The following is a 17,774-nucleotide window of genomic DNA, read 5'->3' on the forward strand; positions in this document are numbered from 1 at the left end:
GCGTCCCCATCTGGAATACCAACATCACAGCCTGGTTCTCAGTCTATGGTGTACAGTGAGTTTATAGCGGCCCTGCATCCTGGGTTAGGTAACAGGACCAAATCAAAAGTCTGACTTCAGACATAGATCTAAAATATAACGAACAACTCAGTAATCAGTGCGCTCAAACGTTCCCCTGAAATCAGGCTTCTGCAGTTAAACGGTCTTAAAATGTTGAAAGCATGTCCAAAAGCTGTTGTAAGAGTGTGTCAGATTTCAGGCTCTGTGAGTGTGGTTGCTGCTGCATCTGGTGTCCAAACTGCATCATCTGAACTGTTCAAACTGCAAGAGGAAAGGCACAGCCAGAATCTGGCAGTGCAGATTGTAGCCTATAGCACAGACAGGCTGTGGAGCAGGAAGTGGCCAGTGTTTCGGCTCCTGAAATTATATAATCAATGAGCCTTCAGGCAAGATGAGAACAAGCTCTTTACCTGAGTATGTGCGCAGATCTAGGAAACCATTTGTGCTTGGAATGTGACTTTACTGATATAATAAAACAGTGACCGCGTAATATACGTATAGGTCAGGATAAGCGGGATACCTCTATAGCAGGCTTTAATGAGATAAGTGACAGCGTAACATACATATAGGTGAAGTGAAGCGGGATACCTCTATAGCAGTTACAATCCTCTCTTCTTTGCCCTCAATCATGGCTCTGCCAATTCCATCTCTCAGGACTTTATAGCTGTCTCCACACACCAGAAACTGGTCGATGCGATTTGTCTCGCCGTCCTGCAGGAATAGAAAGTATTTCTAAATGCTGAGATAACTTTATACAGAGACAATACACACATATCTATGTGATTGGCCCTCGATGAACCCTGTAGTGATGAAATAGGATGGGCAAGTTCAGCAAGAAAGGTGGACTGGGGTCCTGATGCACGGCGGACTGGGGTCCTGATGCACGGCGGACCGGGGTCCTGACGCACTGAGGACCGGGGTCCTGACGCACTGAGGACCGGGGTCCTGACGCACTGAGGACCGGGGTCCTGACGCACTAAGGACCCATCCTGACGCACTGAGGACCGGGGTCCTGACGCACTGAGGACCGAGGACCGGGGTCCTGACGCACTGAGGACCGGGGTCCTGACACATATGGCTGTTAATGGGCTCTTTGAGTATGCACTTCCTGGGCACACCTACTACTGAAATAAGTGTACATTGTGTATAAGAATAAACCTACACTGTGCTCCAAATTATTGTGCAAATTGTATTTAAAGGACACTTTCGAGGACTTAAAAAATAAAAAAGTCACTTACTTGGGTCTTCCTCCAGCCCCTGCCAGCCGTCCTGTGCCCTTGCCGCAGCTACGCTCCACGCTGGTGGTCCGGGGTCCCCTCCAGCACAAGATGTACACTGCGCCTGCGCGAGCGGCTCAGAGTCGTGCTGAAGTCATCCGGACTGCACTGCGCAGGTGTGGTAGATCTGTACACTGCGCCTGCACGAGCGGCTCTCAGAGTCGTGCTGAAGTCATCCGGACTGCACTGCGCAGGTGCGGTAGATCTGTACACTGCGCCTGCACGGGCGGCTCTCAGAGTCGTGCTGAAGTCATCCGGACTGCACTGCACAGGTGCGGTAGATCTGTACACTGCGCAGAACAGCCCGAATGACGTCAGTGAGCCCCACAGTGGAACGCAGGAAGATGCCAACCTGGCGAGGTCGGCATCTGCAGCGGAGGACACCGGGAGCCACCGGAGCTGCGGCAAGGGCACAGGACGGCTGCCGGGGGCTGGAGGAAGCCCAAGTTAAGTGGATTTCTGTTTGTTTTATTTCCTCGGACCTTCCCTTTAAATGTCATAAAGATGAAATATTTTGTTTTTCAATGAAACCCATGGATAGTATTGTGTGTCGGGACTCTTTTGATCACTGAAATCTTGCTCAATCTTCAGAAGGAAGCCACACAAACACGGGGAAAACATACAAACTCCATGCAGACAGAGTCATGGCCGGGAGCTGAACCTGAGATCCAGGACTTCCTTTGCAAAACAAAAAAAGACAGACAGGGACCACTGGCAAGTTATTAGTAGGATTGTTACTATAAGGTGGGTGACTACACTGTAACCATGTTTATCTCATCACGTCACATGTTAACCGATTCCAGACCGCGGTAATGGATATGTTCCCTATATGCACCGTGGGGTTGTCATGAAAAGTAATTTCGTTGTGTTACACAATGACAATAAAGTGAATTGAAAGTGAATTGAATTGAATCTATGCCCTGTTTGCGGCTGCTTATTCTTGTCAAGGCGTAGATTGCAATTATCACACAGACCCGCCACTACCGCCGATCACCCATCGCAGCAGCCCCCTCGCTCTGCCATCGCTATGAGGCAGATCTCATTGGCTCACAGTGATCACACTGAGAAGAAGCCAATTAAATCGGCTCATGGCTGGCTCACAGAGCTCTGTCGTCATAGCGACAGCCAGGCCTAGATTTACCACACGGGAGTCTATAGGCACCTTAGACGTCGCCCTCCATGAACCTACAAACCCCCACCCTACTTCCCCTGCCCTGTAGGTAGCTACAGGTGCCCTTTAGTATTAGGTAGCCAGAGCTATCCTCAGTATTAAGTAACTAGTGGTTCTCCTGACTGAAGGGAGATCCCGTCAGCGGAATGCCGACAGCCAGGTGAGTAACCTCTCATTTACACTCTGCTCAGGACTCTGCATAGTAAAGGGGGGAGGGAGGTGCTTGGGGAGGGGAGTGAGACGCCTTTCCATGATCAGGTGCCTGTAGGCGCATGCCTACAGTGCCTTATGGTAAATCCAGCCCTGGTAACAGCAGAGAGAGGGGTGGTAGGTTTTAAAGTTTCTACACAGGATTATTACAGAGGATATATCACTTTGGGCTAAAAGCAGGTAGAATAACTATATGAATAACTATTTGGGTAATGAGTGGATAGGTTTTACTGTTATGTTACGTCAGACTTTCAGCTTGGAGCTCTAACTTTATTATTTACCTTATTCTGTAACATTTCCCTCGGAAACAGCCATCCCAATTTAGGATCTTTGAAGTACATTTGGACTATGTCTATGCCGTCCGAGTTGGCCAGTTTGCGGATCAGATAGACTCTGTACCAATCGTTGCCAGCCTGGGAGCATAAATCGATCACACACTTCAGGAAGTGGTCATCTCTGACTCCTACAAGACAAGAGCAACAGGAAATCATATAAACAGGAAGTCACAAATCATGGCTGCCCCGCACTGACTCTACTGAGATTGTCAATAAGACGTTAATAATTCTGAAATAATAACAGGAAGTCACAAATCATGGCTGCCCCACACTGAGTTTACTGAGATTGTCAATAACACTTTAATAATTCTGACAGCAAATGAAACCTTGGGCTGATGGACTATTTGGGACTAATGCAAAATATCAGCTATTGGGCGCCAAAGAAGAAATTTGTGCGCCTGATAAATGGGCCCGTCCAAATGAAATTTTCCGTTTTGAAAAATATTGTTTTGACAATTATAATTTCATAAATTATCATTTTGTAATGTATTATCTTAGAAATGTATTGCTTTTTGTATTCATGTTATTTGCAGCAGAGAAAGGGGGTTTTAGGGTTAAGCGTCAGGAAGGGGGTTTTAAAGGGGTTCTCCAGGGGGGGTTGAAAATAAAATCTGACACTTACCTGGGGCTTCTATCAGCCCCTTGTAGCTGTAATGTTCGGCACCGCCGCCCCCGGCACCGGGCAATTATTCGTCTAACAAAACGTACAATGCGCGCTCCTGCTCGGGTCATCAGAAGTACAAGAATGTGGCCCCACCAGAGGGGTATTAGGGTTAGGCATCACTGAAATGGTCTTAGGGTTAAGAGCCACTGGGGGGGGGGTTAAGACACCTGCACACTGATTTTTTTACTTTGTTTTTTTAATTACAGGTCAGCTTTAAAGTATACCAGAGCTGAAGGACTCTGGGTAATCCAGCATATGTTGTGGGTGGTGTGGTATAAGTAGATACTTACTGCACCTTCCGTTCCTCTCCGTCACTCGCCGTTCTCCTACACCAGACCCCATTCAGCTCGCCCAGGCGACTCAGTAGGGGAATACTGTGCTGCGCATGCGCACTAAGTCCTTTCTGCTCCCCTGAGCCCCGCACTCAGCGATGTAACAGACAGACACACTCGCTCCTCCCGCTCCATGGACATGCGGTGGAGTGCTGGCCGGAAAGCAGGAGCGCGGGGGGGGGGGGGGGGGGGGGGGTAGGGGGGGGGTCAGTGCCTGTCTGTTACATCACTGTGTCTATTTCCCACGTACCTCTGGGTGTGACAGAGAGCATCTCTGCTGCTGTATCGAGAGCCAGCCTGACTCTGGCCACATCCTGCAGGAACTGCACAGACTTCTCATCCTGCCTCTTCTTCCTGCAGCTTCCTGTGTAGTCCTGCAAGAACCGCCCTTCCTCTCTCAAGTATTTCCGTTTCTCATCATCACTTAGAAGTTTTTGCTTGTTTTCAAATAATGCATCCTGCACGGAATAAACAACAGAACAAAATGAAGTAAACACTTTGAAGTGTACCTGTCACTTTAACACATCTTTATGTAAACATGACACTGCAAAAATGAACAAAGGACCATCCAACATGGTGTGTGCCAGGTTATAGGTACACAGGGGTAAGCCACGGTATCCTGCGTCAGAAATCTGCTGTAACTCATAAGATCAGAAAGCAGCATCAGGCTGGAAATTTCAGCTCTTAAAGACACTCTGTACCAAAAAAAAAACAACCCGAGGGGTACTCACCTCGGGAGGGGGAAAGCTCAGGGTCCCAATGAGGCTTCTCACTCCCCTGTAGCTGCAACCAGTCCAGCGCTGGCTCCCCCGAAGTATCCGGCGATCCTCCCCCGACAAGGCTGACAAGGCTCATATATTTACCTTTCCTGGCTCCAGCGGGGGCGCTGTTGCGGCTCTCAGGACGGAGATAGCCGGAAATAGCCGATCTCTGGCGGGTCCACTCTACTGCGCAGGTGCAGGAGACTTGTGCCTGCGCAGTAGAGCGGATCGACAGTGATCGTAAATTTCCGCCTATCTCCGAGGCGGAGAGCTGTTACTGCGCCTGCGCTGGAGCCGGGAAGGTAAATATTTACATCCCCGCTTTTCGGAGGGGCACAGCGAGACCGTTGGGGGTGAGCATGCTCCTGGACTGCGCATGCCCTTCATCACGCTCCCAACGACAGGAGCGGGGGGTGGGGGTGAGCATGCTCCTGGACTGCACATGCCCTTCATCACGCTCCCGGCGACAGGAGCTGGGGGTGGGGGTGAGCATGCTCCTGGACTGCACATGCCCTTCATCACGCTCCCGGCGACAGGAGCGGGGGGTGGGGGTGAGCGCGCTCCTGGACTGCGCATGCCCTTCATCACGCTCCCAACGACAGGAGCGGGGGGTGGGGGTGAGCATGCTCCTGGACTGCGCATGCCCTTCATCACGTTCCCGGCGAGAGGAGCAGGAGCTGGGGGTGAGCATGCTCCTGGACTGGGCATGCTCATCACGCTCCCGGCGACAGGAGCAGGGGGTGGGGGTGAGCGCGCTCCTGGACTGCGCATGCCCTTCATCACGCTCCCAACGACAGGAGCGGGGGGTGGGGGTGAGCGCGCTCCTGGACTGCACATGCCCTTCATCACGCTCCCAGCGACAGGAGCGGGGGGTGGGGGTGAGCGCGCTCCTGGACTGCACATGCCCTTCATCACGCTCCCGGCGACAGGAGCTGGGGGTGGGGGTGAGCGCGCTCCTGGACTGCACATGCCCTTCATCACGCTCCCAGCGACAGGAGCGGGGGGTGGGGGTGAGCGCGCTCCTGGACTGCACATGCCCTTCATCACGCTCCCGGCGACAGGAGCTGGGGGTGGGGGTGAGCGCGCTCCTGGACTGCACATGCCCTTCATCACGCTCCCAGCGACAGGAGCTGGGGGTGGGGGTGAGCGCGCTCCTGGACTGCACATGCCCTTCATCACGCTCCCAGCGACAGGAGCGGGGGGTGGGGGTGAGCGCGCTCCTAGACTGCGCATGCCCTTCATCACGTTTCCGGCGACAGGAGCGGGGGGTGGGGGTGAGCGCGCTCCTAGACTGCGCATGCCCTTCATCACGTTCCCGGCGACAGGAGCTGGGGGTGGGGGTGAGCATGCTCCTGGACTGTGCATGCCCTTCATCACGCTCCCAGCGACAGGAGCTGGGGGTAAGCGCGCTCCTAGACTGCGCATGCCCTTCATCACGTTCCCGGCGACAGGAGCTGGGGGTGGGGGTGAGCATGCTCCTGGACTGCGCATGCCCTTCATCACGCTCCCGGCGACAGGAGCGGGGGGTGGGGGTGAGTGCGCTCCTGGACTGGGCATGCTCATCACGCTCCCGGCGACAGGAGCGGGGGGTGGGGGTGAGCGCGCTCCTGGACTGCGCATGCCCTTCATCACGCTCCCAACGACAGGAGCGGGGGGTGAGCGCACTCCTGGACTGCGCATGCCCTTCATCACGTTCCCGGCGACAGGAGCGGGGGTGGGGGTGAGCGCGCTCCTGGACTGCGCATGCCCTTCATCACGTTCCCGGCGACAGGAGCGGGGGGTGGGGGTGAGCATGCTCCTGGACTGGGCATGCTCATCACGCTCCCGGCGACAGGAGCGGGGGGTGGGGGTGAGCATGCTCCTGGACTGCGCATGCCCTTCATCACGTTTCCGGCGACAGGAGCGGGGGGTGGGGGTGAGCATGCTCCTGGACTGCGCATGCCCTTCATCACGCTCCCAGCGACAGGAGCGGGGGGTGGGGGTGAGCATGCTCCTGGACTGCGCATGCTCATCACGCTCCCAGCGACAGGAGCTGGGGGTGAGAGCGCTCCTGGACTGCGCATGCCCTTCATCACGTTCCCGGCGACAGGAGAGGGGGGTGGGGGTGAGCGCGCTCCTGGACTGCGCATGCCCTTCATCACGCTCCCAGCGACAGGAGAGGGGGGTGGGGGTGAGCGCGCTCCTGGACTGTGCAGGCGCCGATTTACCGGGCTGCCTGGCAGAAGATCGAGGCAGCCCGGGGGGCGGCGGCCGGCCTGAAGGCGGCTGGAGGAAGCCCCAGGTATGTATGTATGTGTATATATTTTTTTTTTTATTTCCTCCCCTCCCCCCCCCCCACAAGGTGCACTTTCTAACAGAGTTGGGTGAAGTGGATCACCCTATTGAGGATAATTTTGCATTTATTAGAATTTTTTCTACGTAGAGTATACATTTCCCGTGACCCCGACACTCACATATCCTCAGGTGCTGACACATTTCTATTTAATAATGTTTTACAGCATCCCACAAGAGCTGGAGACCCCCAGTGTAGTACGCGCAGGTCTCACCTCCAGACAGTTTATGAACAGCAGATAAACTTCTATCGTGTCTTCCAGTGTGAGGAGGAAGTTGCCGCTCTTCACCCGGTACAGGAAGTCCTGCGCATGCGCCATGATTTGGTCAAAGCTGAAAAAACACACGTAAAAGAATGACTTACGAAATATGTAACACAGAGCAGGAACAGTCGTGCTGAACAGGCCAGGTGATCTCTCTTTACCTGTATTTCAGCAGCAGCTTCAGTATGACGGAACGTATCACTGGCGTTTTGTCTACGGCATCCTCAAACGGCGAAAGCGATCGGGTGCAATTCCTTCGCCCTAGAGTTGAAACTGAAAGAATATGGTTAATTAAAAAAATTCTAATTGGCCTAATAGGGTGTGCCTATTACTACTACAACCTATGTGAAACCTAGAAGTTTGGGAGGGTGCCGTCCACCCAATCATATCAGCGGAATTTCCCTATGGACTTTCACGCTGGCTCACCTCAATCATACGAGCGCCAGAGAGGGTGTGACTCTCACAAGTCTAACTAACCTGGAGCTACAATAAGTTACTGCTTATACAAATACCCGTAAAAATGACAGTTCACCACTGAGTGGTTTTTTCCCTTATGGACCGGAGCAATTTTCCCCTGTCAGCACTCCTCCCAGTCATGCGCCAATAACTTTAAAGCTACTTATCACAGCAAAATGATCCATATCTTGGGGCCCTGTAGCATAGGGGGCCCAGGTGGTATGTAATGTATTCACCATGAACTTTCTTCTTTTCCTCCCTCTGACTGTGTCTCAGTGCGCATGGACTATGTACAATGTAGATTGCATGAGAATGTAAATTGCCCAATTATCTCATATCCATAGGGCAGGGGCAGTTGGCATTGCTTAAGAGTGCCTACATCTGAAGGTCCCATTATCAATTTGCTATGTGTTCCCATTCATTGATCTGTGTACTAACGGGTGGCAACATGAACGAGGGCAGGAGCGCACGCGGCGGCGGAGATACATAAATCTACACCCCTGGAGTTAAGATGAAGACTCCAGGGGCGTAGATATACTGTAGCATATACAGTAACTGGTCAATCTATCCTATATAATAAAATCCCTGTCCTGCGTCCTCCTGTGTCCGTCTGTCCGTGATTAGCTCATGTATAAGCCTAGGGTAGGAAATGCAGCGACTCCTGACAGCATGGGGGTGGTTGTTGCATCTTATATGGGGGTTATTACAGAGTTCACCTCTGTATGGAACAGATGTAGAAGCCAACACCATTTAACCTGTAATCCTTACTAAATGTACTGGTAATCATATGAAGCTTTGTGCTCGGCGCTCCCCTCCGGCCATCCGCAGTACAGACACCCGCCAATCAGCTCCAATGCACAGCCCGCAAGCACCGGCAGTCACCCATTCAGCTCTCCTGCTCCTCCTAACAGCTTGGAACCATGCTGAAGCCCACTCAACATCACCGCTACACTCCGATCGTCTCTGCAGGTTAGTCTGCACACCCCCCACCTCTGACCCAGGCAGGTGACTCCCGTAAAGGCCGAGGGGTTTGTGTGTGTGTGTCTGTCACTGTGTAGTATGTGTGAGTGCATGTGTGTGTGTACGTGCGTCTGTCACTGTGTAGTATGTGTGTCTGAGTGTGTGTGTGTGTGTGTGTGTGTGTGTGTCTGTGTGTGTGTCTGTGTCTGTGTGTGTGTGTGTGTGTCACACGAAAACGGCTTGACCAATTTGAACGAAACTTGGTACACAGATCCCTTACTACCTGGGATGATATGTTCTGGGGGTCTCGCGGCCCCCCTGCACACCTGGGCGGAGCTACAAACAGCAAATCAGATTCCACCCATTCATGTCAATGGAAAAAATTTAAAAGGCTGCCATTCTCACAGTAATCAAGCCAGAGTCCCCACACTTGGCACAGTTGGTGACTTGGTGACCGAGGTTACAAGTCCAGGAAAAGTGGGCGGAGCATAAAACAGCCAATCAAATTTCAGCCAATCAGCTCCACAAGTGTTTGAAAATATGCTACTATGAACATAAACATCAAATCACATTCCCATCAATATCTGCACATTAAGGAATGAAAAATCCACACACAGTCCTTACCGTTGCAGCCAAAGAGGAAGTCCAGCAGATATCTAATAACTTTGTCATCGGGCGGAGTGTTGTCCTTGAAGCACAGGTTACACATGATATCCACGAAAAACCCATTGCACCGCTTTCTGAAAGCAATGTACTTCTGAACAGCGTCCCTTGAGAAATAACAAACAGGAACCCAAGGTTACTTGGCAAATTGGTTCGACTTTAGGTTTCCTTAAAGCCTCGTACATCTCCGAATAAACGTGGCCGAGTACATCTAATGCTTTGGGCTTCTTCCAGCCCCCTGTAGTCCTTCCAGTTCCTCGCTCTCATCCAGTCAGTGGCTGTCCCCTCTGAAGACTGCATTGGTGACCCCGGGCCCCACATCTCCTTCATCGTGCTCCTGTGGCTGGGAGTGGTCTGTGCATATGCAGTTCATAAAAATTGCAACTGCGCATGTGCTGAAGGCTCCAGTTTATGGGCGCACAATCGAGGAGGGGCGTGGTCAGGACTGCGCATGTGCTGAACGCTCCCGATTATGAGAGCAAAGCGGAGGAGGGGCGTGGCCGGGCTGCGCATGTGCTGAACGCTCCTGAAGAATGAGAGCACAATGGAGGAGGGGTGTGGCCAGGGCTGCGCATGTGCTGAACGCTCCTGATTATGAGAGCACAATGGAGGAGGGGCGTGGTCGGGGCTGCGCATGTGATGAACGCTGCTGAAGAATGAGAGCACAATGGAGGAGGGGCGTGGCCGGGGCTGCGCATGTGCTGAACGCTCCTGAAGAATGAGAGCACAATGGAGGAGGGGTGTGGCCAGGGCTGCGCATGTGCTGAACGCTCCTGATTATGAGAGCACAATGGAGGAGGGGCGTGGTCGGGCTGCGCATGTGATGAACGCTGCTGAAGAATGAGAGCACAATGGAGGAGGGGTGTGGCCGGGGCTGCGCATGTGCTGAACGCTCCTGATTATGAGAGCACAATGGAGGAGGGGTGTGACCGGGGCTGCGCATGTGCTGAACATTCCTGACTATTGGAGCACGATCGAGGAGGGGCGTGACCGGGACTGCACATGTGCTGAACACTCCTGATTATGAGAGCACAATGGAGGAGGGGCGTGGCTGGGCTGTGCATGTGCTGAACACTCCTGATTATGAGAGCACAATGGAGGAGGGGCGTGGTCAGGGCTGCGCATGTGCTTAGCGCTCCTGATTATGAGAGCACAATTGAGGAGGGGCGTGGCCGGCTGCGCATGTGCTGAATTCTCCTGATTATGAGAGCACAATTGAAGAGCGGCGTGGCCGGGCTGCGCATGTGCTGAATTCTCTAGATTATGAGAGCACAATTGAGGAGGGGCGTGGCCGAGCTGCGCATGTGCTGAATGCTACTGATTATGAAAGCACAATTGAGGAGGGGTGTGACCGGGGCTGTGCATGTGCTGAACACTCCCGACTATTGAAGCACAATCAAGGAGGGGCGTGGCCAGGGCTGTGCATGTGCTGAACGCTCCTGTTTATGGGAGCACAATCGACGAGGGGCGTGGCCAGGGCTGCGCATGCGCAGTAGACCGCAAAGCCACAGGTAAATTAAACTAGGCAGATTAGTTTCACTTCAGGTACCCTTTGAGGGTAAAAGCTTGTATACACGTCATACTAACTTCAGCAGAGATGGCCGAAAAGAATGCCAGGATTATAGGATACCTCATCTGAGCGCACTGTTCTCCTCTTTACCCCTCCTATTAGAAGCCGCTATTTTGTGCCCCTCCCCTTCATCCCTGGCTCCACCCCCTCCCTTACCACAGTAAAGGGCACTAGACCCTCCCCCAGGATCCCAATCCCTGTGTTCAGTAATACCTCATCTCTGCAGACACAGCCATGACGAAGGGCTCTGGCAGTTTAGTTTTACAGGTTGGGCACGTCTTGTCACCCCTCTCTGACTCCAGCCATTTTTTCAGACAAGAGCGGCAGAAAAAATGGTCACAATCGAGGCAGACGGGCTCTGTGGGGTCACCAAGGCAAATGGCGCAGACCTGCATCCCAAACCTGCAACAGAGAAATCACGTCAGAGAATGCTGAGGAATAAGCAATGCCTTCAATTCACCTCTAACACTGCTTAGCACAAATGATGTCACATAACTTACCTGTATAAATAAACTCACACACTCAACACTAAGTGTAACAGACAGTCAGGACTGCTTCCCGCCACACACTCAGATTGTGTAGTTCCGAGGGAAAAGCAATACATGTTCCTGCTCTAGACAGCCAATTGTTTTTTTCAGGAAGAAGAAACTACCTGGATCGTCTCTACTGACAGTTAGTACAAGACAAGAGAGTACTGACACCAGACTAGAAAAGTGATGTAAATCGGCCGACAGACAGTTTTGTAAATACATAACTGGCTCCAATTTGAAAGGGAAACATTTTTTAAGTAAAGTTTATTTGCAAAAAACAATATTTATGGCCAGGACTGAGACAGAGACTCAACAGGCTTAAAGTGAGCCTCAAGTAAAATTATTTAAAATAAACACATGATGTACCTGCAAATCAATATTACATACTTACCTCACCGTCAGTTCCTCTCAGAAGCTCACCATTTTCTTCTTACAGTGATCCTTTCCAGTTCTGACAAGTTTTAATCAGAGCTGAAATATATCAGTTGTTGTCAGTTATAACTGAAAGGACAACTGATGTGCAAGGTACTGTCCATGTTTTCCTATGGCTCAAGTGGGTGATAATACAGTTTAATGGTGTGCTGACCAGGAAGCTGTTATGGGGTAATGGCCATTTTCAAAATGGAGGACAGAGAATTCCACTAATCTCAGCGGATACACAGGACGTGGGAGAGGAGAAAGGGATTGATGAGTAGACTACACGGGAGGTAAGTATCACCTCTGTATGTTTGTGTCCATAGACATTATCCATGCATATTCTGCTTTACCTGGAGACGGACTTGGCAACCTCATCCCTGCATTTATGAAGGACGTCCACCATGGCCATGAACGGTTTCTCTGTCTTCACATCTGCAAAATTTTCCAAACGCTGCGGGGGAAGGAAAAGTGTTATTCTTGCCAAACTGCAATTAATACCCAGGAAAATGTATCAACTGGAAGTTCCAATGAATAAGACAACACACACATCTAACATACATTCTTGTAGAGCAGTGCTCAGACCAGAGAGGGACGTGTGGCTGCAGCAGGCGGAAAAAGGGTGTGTGGCTGCAGCAGGCGGGAGAAGGGGCATGTCTTAGGTTGCAGCAGGCAGGAGAAGGGGCATGTCTTAGGTTGCAGCAGGCAGGAGAAGGGACATGTCTTAGGTTGCAGCAGGCAGGAGAAGGGGCATGTCTTAGGTTGCAGCAGGCAGGAGAAGGGGCATGTCTTAGGTTGCAGCAGGCAGGAGAAGGGGCATGTCTTAGGTTGCAGCAGGCAGGAGAAGGGGCATGTCTTAGGTTGCAGCAGGCAGGAGAAGGGGCATGTCTTAGGTTGCAGCAGGCAGGAGAAGGGGCATGTCTTAGGTTGCAGCAGGCAGGAGAAGGGTGTGTCTTAGGCTGCAGCAGGCAGGAGAAGGGGCATGTCTTAGGTTGCAGCAGGCAGGAGAAGGGGCATGTCTTAGGTTGCAGCAGGCAGGAGAAGGGGCATGTCTTAGGTTGCAGCAGGCAGGAGAAGGGGCATGTCTTAGGTTGCAGCAGGCAGGAGAAGGGGCATGTCTTAGGTTGCAGCAGGCAGGAGAAGGGGCATGTCTTAGGTTGCAGCAGGCAGGAGAAGGGGCATGTCTTAGGTTGCAGCAGGCAGGAGAAGGGGCATGTCTTAGGTTGGTTGCAGCAGGCGCTAAAAGGGTGTGTCTTAGGCTGCAGCAGGTGGGGAGGGGCGTGTCTTTGGCTGCAATGGGCGTGCCCATTGCAATGGATGCCTCCCCTTCCTGTTTCTCTGTGGTCAAGCTGACAACAAGCCACTTTTTCTGCCTGACAGCCGTGAACATGGCCAGCTACAGACAGAGGTTTGCTGGCTGGACTCATTAGGTGATTTTCTGACAGTAAAAGCAATACCATTAAATAAACCCCTTAGGATCACTTCAGGTACACATTGAGGATGGGTTCACACATAAAAGGAGTCCCGTCCTGTCAATGTTTAACAGTTGGCATTAGTTTTGTATGAGTTTTCTATGGCTTGATTCACACATAGAAGGTGTACATTTCCGGTCCAGTCAGGTAAAACTGATAGAAAACGTTAGGGTTAAGATTGGCATCGTAGTTTGAATTTGAAAAAAAAAATGATATCTTTATGAATTATTACAGATTGCCCGGCAAGATCATGGTGAACCAAAACTCCCAGGAGGGTGTAAGGGGCTGCAAGAGATTAAAAGACTCCTTACTAAAATGTTATGGAAAACAGACACTGGCTTAGTGCTGTTTCGGGCAACCTGGCCGTCTTCAAGCCGACCAATGTGCTTCAGCTTGATGGAAGGAAAGATCCCACAATTCTAAGATAATGCGAGTTTCCTGAAGAGATGCAATAACTCCACGCTATAGCCGTGCTTTTACTGACAATTGCGACAAATGAGACAGAGATTGCGGCTCCCAGCTGGTGGAATCCCGTAGTGTCTGCTTATGTGTGTGTGTGTGGTTATGACATTACATCACAGTTATGAACTCACCTGCCCCAGGAGGACTGTGTGACCCCGTATCAGTTGCTGCAGCTCCTCCTCCTGAGCTGTGTCATCTATCAGCAGGTGCTCCATCCCGGAGTGTCTGATTGTGTGTGTGTGGTTATGACATTACATCACGGTTATGAACTCACCCGCCCCAGGAGGACTGTGTGACCTTGTATCAGTTGCTGCATCTCCTCGTCCTGAGCTGTGTCGTCTATCAGCAGGTGCTCCATCCCGGAGTGTCTGATTGTGTGTGTGTGGTTATGACATTACATCAGGGTTATGAACTCACCCGCCCCAGGAGGACTGTGTGACCTGGTATCAGTAGCTGCATCTCCTCGTCCTGAGCTGTGTCATCTATCAGCAGGTGCTCCATCCCGGAGTGTCTGCTTGTGTGTGTGTGGTTATGACATTACATCAGGGTTATGAACTCACCCGCCCCAGGAGGACTGTGTGACCTCTGATCAGTTGCTGCATCTCCTCGTCCTGAGCTGTGTCATCTATCAGCAGGTGCTCCATCCCGGAGTGTCTGCTTGTGTGTGTGGTTATGACATTACATCACGGTTATGAACTCACCTGCCCCAGGAGGACTGTGTGACCCCTTATCAGTTGCTGCATCTCCTCGTCCTGAGCTGTGTCATCTATCAGCAGGTGCTCCATCCCGGAGTGTCTGCTTGTGTGTGTGCGGTTATGACATTACATCAGGGTTATGAACTCACCCGCCCCAGGAGGACTGTGTGACCCCTTATCAGTGGCTGCATCTCCTCGTCCTGAGCTGTGTCATCTATCAGCAGGTGCTCCATCCCGGAGTGTCTGCTTGTGTGTGTGGTTATGACATTACATCACGGTTATGAACTCACCCGCCCCAGGAGGACTGTGTGACCTCGTATCAGTAGCTGCATCTCCTTGTCCTGAGCTGTGTCATCTATCAGCAGGTGCTCCATCCCGGAGTGTCTGATTGTGTGTGTGTGGTTATGACATTACATCAGGGTTATGAACTCACCCGCCCCAGGAGGACTGTGTGACCTCGTATCAGTTGCTGCATCTCCTTGTCCTGAGCTGTGTCATCTATCAGCAGGTGCTCCATCCCGGAGTGTCTGCTTGTGTGTGTGCGGTTATGACATTACATCAGGGTTATGAACTCACCCGCCCCAGGAGGACTGTGTGACCTCGTATCAGTAGCTGCATCTCCTCGTCCTGAGCTGTGTCATCTATCAGCAGGTGCTCCATCCCGGAGTGTCTGATTGTGTGTGTGTGGTTATGACATTACATCAGGGTTATGAACTCACCCGCCCCAGGAGGACTGTGTGACCTCGTATCAGTTGCTGCATCTCCTCGTCCTGAGCTGTGTCATCTATCAGCAGGTGCTCCATCCCGGAGTGTCTGCTTGTGTGTGTGTGGTTATGACATTACGTCACGGTTATGAACTCACCCGCCCCAGGAGGACTGTGTGACCTCTGATCAGTTGCTGCATCTCCTCGTCCTGAGCTGTGTCATCTATCAGCAGGTGCTCCATCCCAGGGTGTCTGCTTATGTGTGTGTGTGTGGTTATGACATTACATCAGGGTTATGAACTCACCCGCCCCAGGAGGACTGTGTGACCCCTTATCAGTTGCTGCATCTCCTCGTCCTGAGCTGTGTCATCTATCAGCAGGTGCTCCATCCCGGAGTGTCTGCTTGTGTGTGTGGTTATGACATTACATCAGGGTTATGAACTCACCCGCCCCAGGAGGACTGTGTGACCCCTGATCAGTAGCTGCATCTCCTCGTCCTGAGCTGTGTCGTCTATCAGCAGGTGCTCCATCCCGGAGTGTCTGCTTGTGTGTGTGTGTGTGGTTATGACATTACATCAGGGTTATGAACTCACCCGCCCCAGGAGGACTGTGTGACCTCTGATCAGTTGCTGCATCTCCTCGTCCTGAGCTGTGTCATCTATCAGCAGGTGCTTTATCCCGGAGTGTCTGCTTGTGTGTGTGTGGTTATGATATTACATCACGGTTATGAACTCACCCGCCCCAGGAGGACTGTGTGACCTCTTATCAGTTGCTGCATCTCCTCGTCCTGAGCTGTGTCATCTATCAGCAGGTGCTCCATCCCAGGGTGTCTGCTTATGTGTGTGTGTGTGGTTATGACATTACATCAGGGTTATGAACTCACCCGCCCCAGGAGGACTGTGTGACCCCTTATCAGTTGCTGCATCTCCTCGTCCTGAGCTGTGTCATCTATCAGCAGGTGCTCCATCCCGGAGTGTCTGCTTGTGTGTGTGGTTATGACATTACATCAGGGTTATGAACTCACCCGCCCCAGGAGGACTGTGTGACCCCTGATCAGTAGCTGCATCTCCTCGTCCTGAGCTGTGTCGTCTATCAGCAGGTGCTCCATCCCGGAGTGTCTGCTTGTGTGTGTGTGTGTGTGGTTATGACATTACATCAGGGTTATGAACTCACCCGCCCCAGGAGGACTGTGTGACCTCTGATCAGTTGCTGCATCTCCTCGTCCTGAGCTGTGTCATCTATCAGCAGGTGCTTTATCCCGGAGTGTCTGCTTGTGTGTGTGTGGTTATGATATTACATCACGGTTATGAACTCACCCGCCCCAGGAGGACTGTGTGACCTCTTATCAGTTGCTGCATCTCCTCGTCCTGAGCTGTGTCATCTATCAGCAGGTGCTCCATCCCAGGGTGTCTGCTTATGTGTGTGTGTGTGGTTATGACATTACATCAGGGTTATGAACTCACCCGCCCCAGGAGGACTGTGTGACCCCTTATCAGTTGCTGCATCTCCTCGTCCTGAGCTGTGTCATCTATCAGCAGGTGCTCCATCCCGGAGTGTCTGCTTGTGTGTGTGGTTATGACATTACATCAGGGTTATGAACTCACCCGCCCCAGGAGGACTGTGTGACCCCTGATCAGTAGCTGCATCTCCTCGTCCTGAGCTGTGTCGTCTATCAGCAGGTGCTCCATCCCGGAGTGTCTGCTTGTGTGTGTGTGTGTGGTTATGACATTACATCAGGGTTATGAACTCACCCGCCCCAGGAGGACTGTGTGACCTCTGATCAGTTGCTGCATCTCCTCGTCCTGAGCTGTGTCATCTATCAGCAGGTGCTTTATCCCGGAGTGTCTGCTTGTGTGTGTGTGGTTATGATATTACATCACGGTTATGAACTCACCCGCCCCAGGAGGACTGTGGGACCTCTTATCAGTCGCTGCATCTCCTCGTCCTGAGCTGTGTCATCTATCAGCAGGTGCTCCATCCCGGAGTGTCTGTTTGTGTGTGTGTGGTTATGATATTACATCACGGTTATGAACTCACCCGCCCCAGGAGGACTGTGTGACCTCTGATCAGTTGCTGCATCTCCTCGTCCTGAGCTGTGTCATCTATCAGCAGGTGCTCCATAAACAGGGACATGGAAAACGCACAATTCCAGTACGATCTGTGGTGACATGAAAAGATGAGCAAGTCAATTACACAGAAACATCATACAGGCCACTGCGGACTCTGCTGAACTACAATAACCAGCCAAACCCTCCACATTGCTGCTTTCTTCATAATCTGCACAATTGTTTTAGTATTAAGGAGGAAATTTAGTAACATATATTAGAATACAGTAAATCATCCAGGATACCAAGTTTAATGGTAATGGTGGTGACAGCATCAGAGACACTTCTGATATCCATATATTGCTGTATATTGATACACAGCCCTGCCCTCCCAGTGAC

General features: G+C 51.7%; 1 protein-coding gene across 1 annotated transcript in view; it reads right to left on the reverse strand.

Annotated features, from left to right (window-relative positions):
* LOC137564492 (E3 ubiquitin-protein ligase RNF213-like) overlaps nucleotides 1–17,774 on the reverse strand; it is a 299,702-nt gene that overhangs the window by 79,736 nt on the left and 202,192 nt on the right. Inside the window, 9 exon segments of the mRNA XM_068278410.1 lie at nucleotides 649–771; nucleotides 3,000–3,181; nucleotides 4,300–4,507; nucleotides 7,357–7,474; nucleotides 7,566–7,677; nucleotides 9,445–9,590; nucleotides 11,267–11,455; nucleotides 12,351–12,451; nucleotides 17,368–17,488. Of these exon segments, the coding sequence (XP_068134511.1) occupies nucleotides 649–771; nucleotides 3,000–3,181; nucleotides 4,300–4,507; nucleotides 7,357–7,474; nucleotides 7,566–7,677; nucleotides 9,445–9,590; nucleotides 11,267–11,455; nucleotides 12,351–12,451; nucleotides 17,368–17,488 (1,300 nt within the window).

This window comes from Hyperolius riggenbachi, chromosome 3 (assembly GCF_040937935.1).
Source record: "Hyperolius riggenbachi isolate aHypRig1 chromosome 3, aHypRig1.pri, whole genome shotgun sequence".
Taxonomy (NCBI): domain Eukaryota; kingdom Metazoa; phylum Chordata; class Amphibia; order Anura; family Hyperoliidae; genus Hyperolius; species Hyperolius riggenbachi.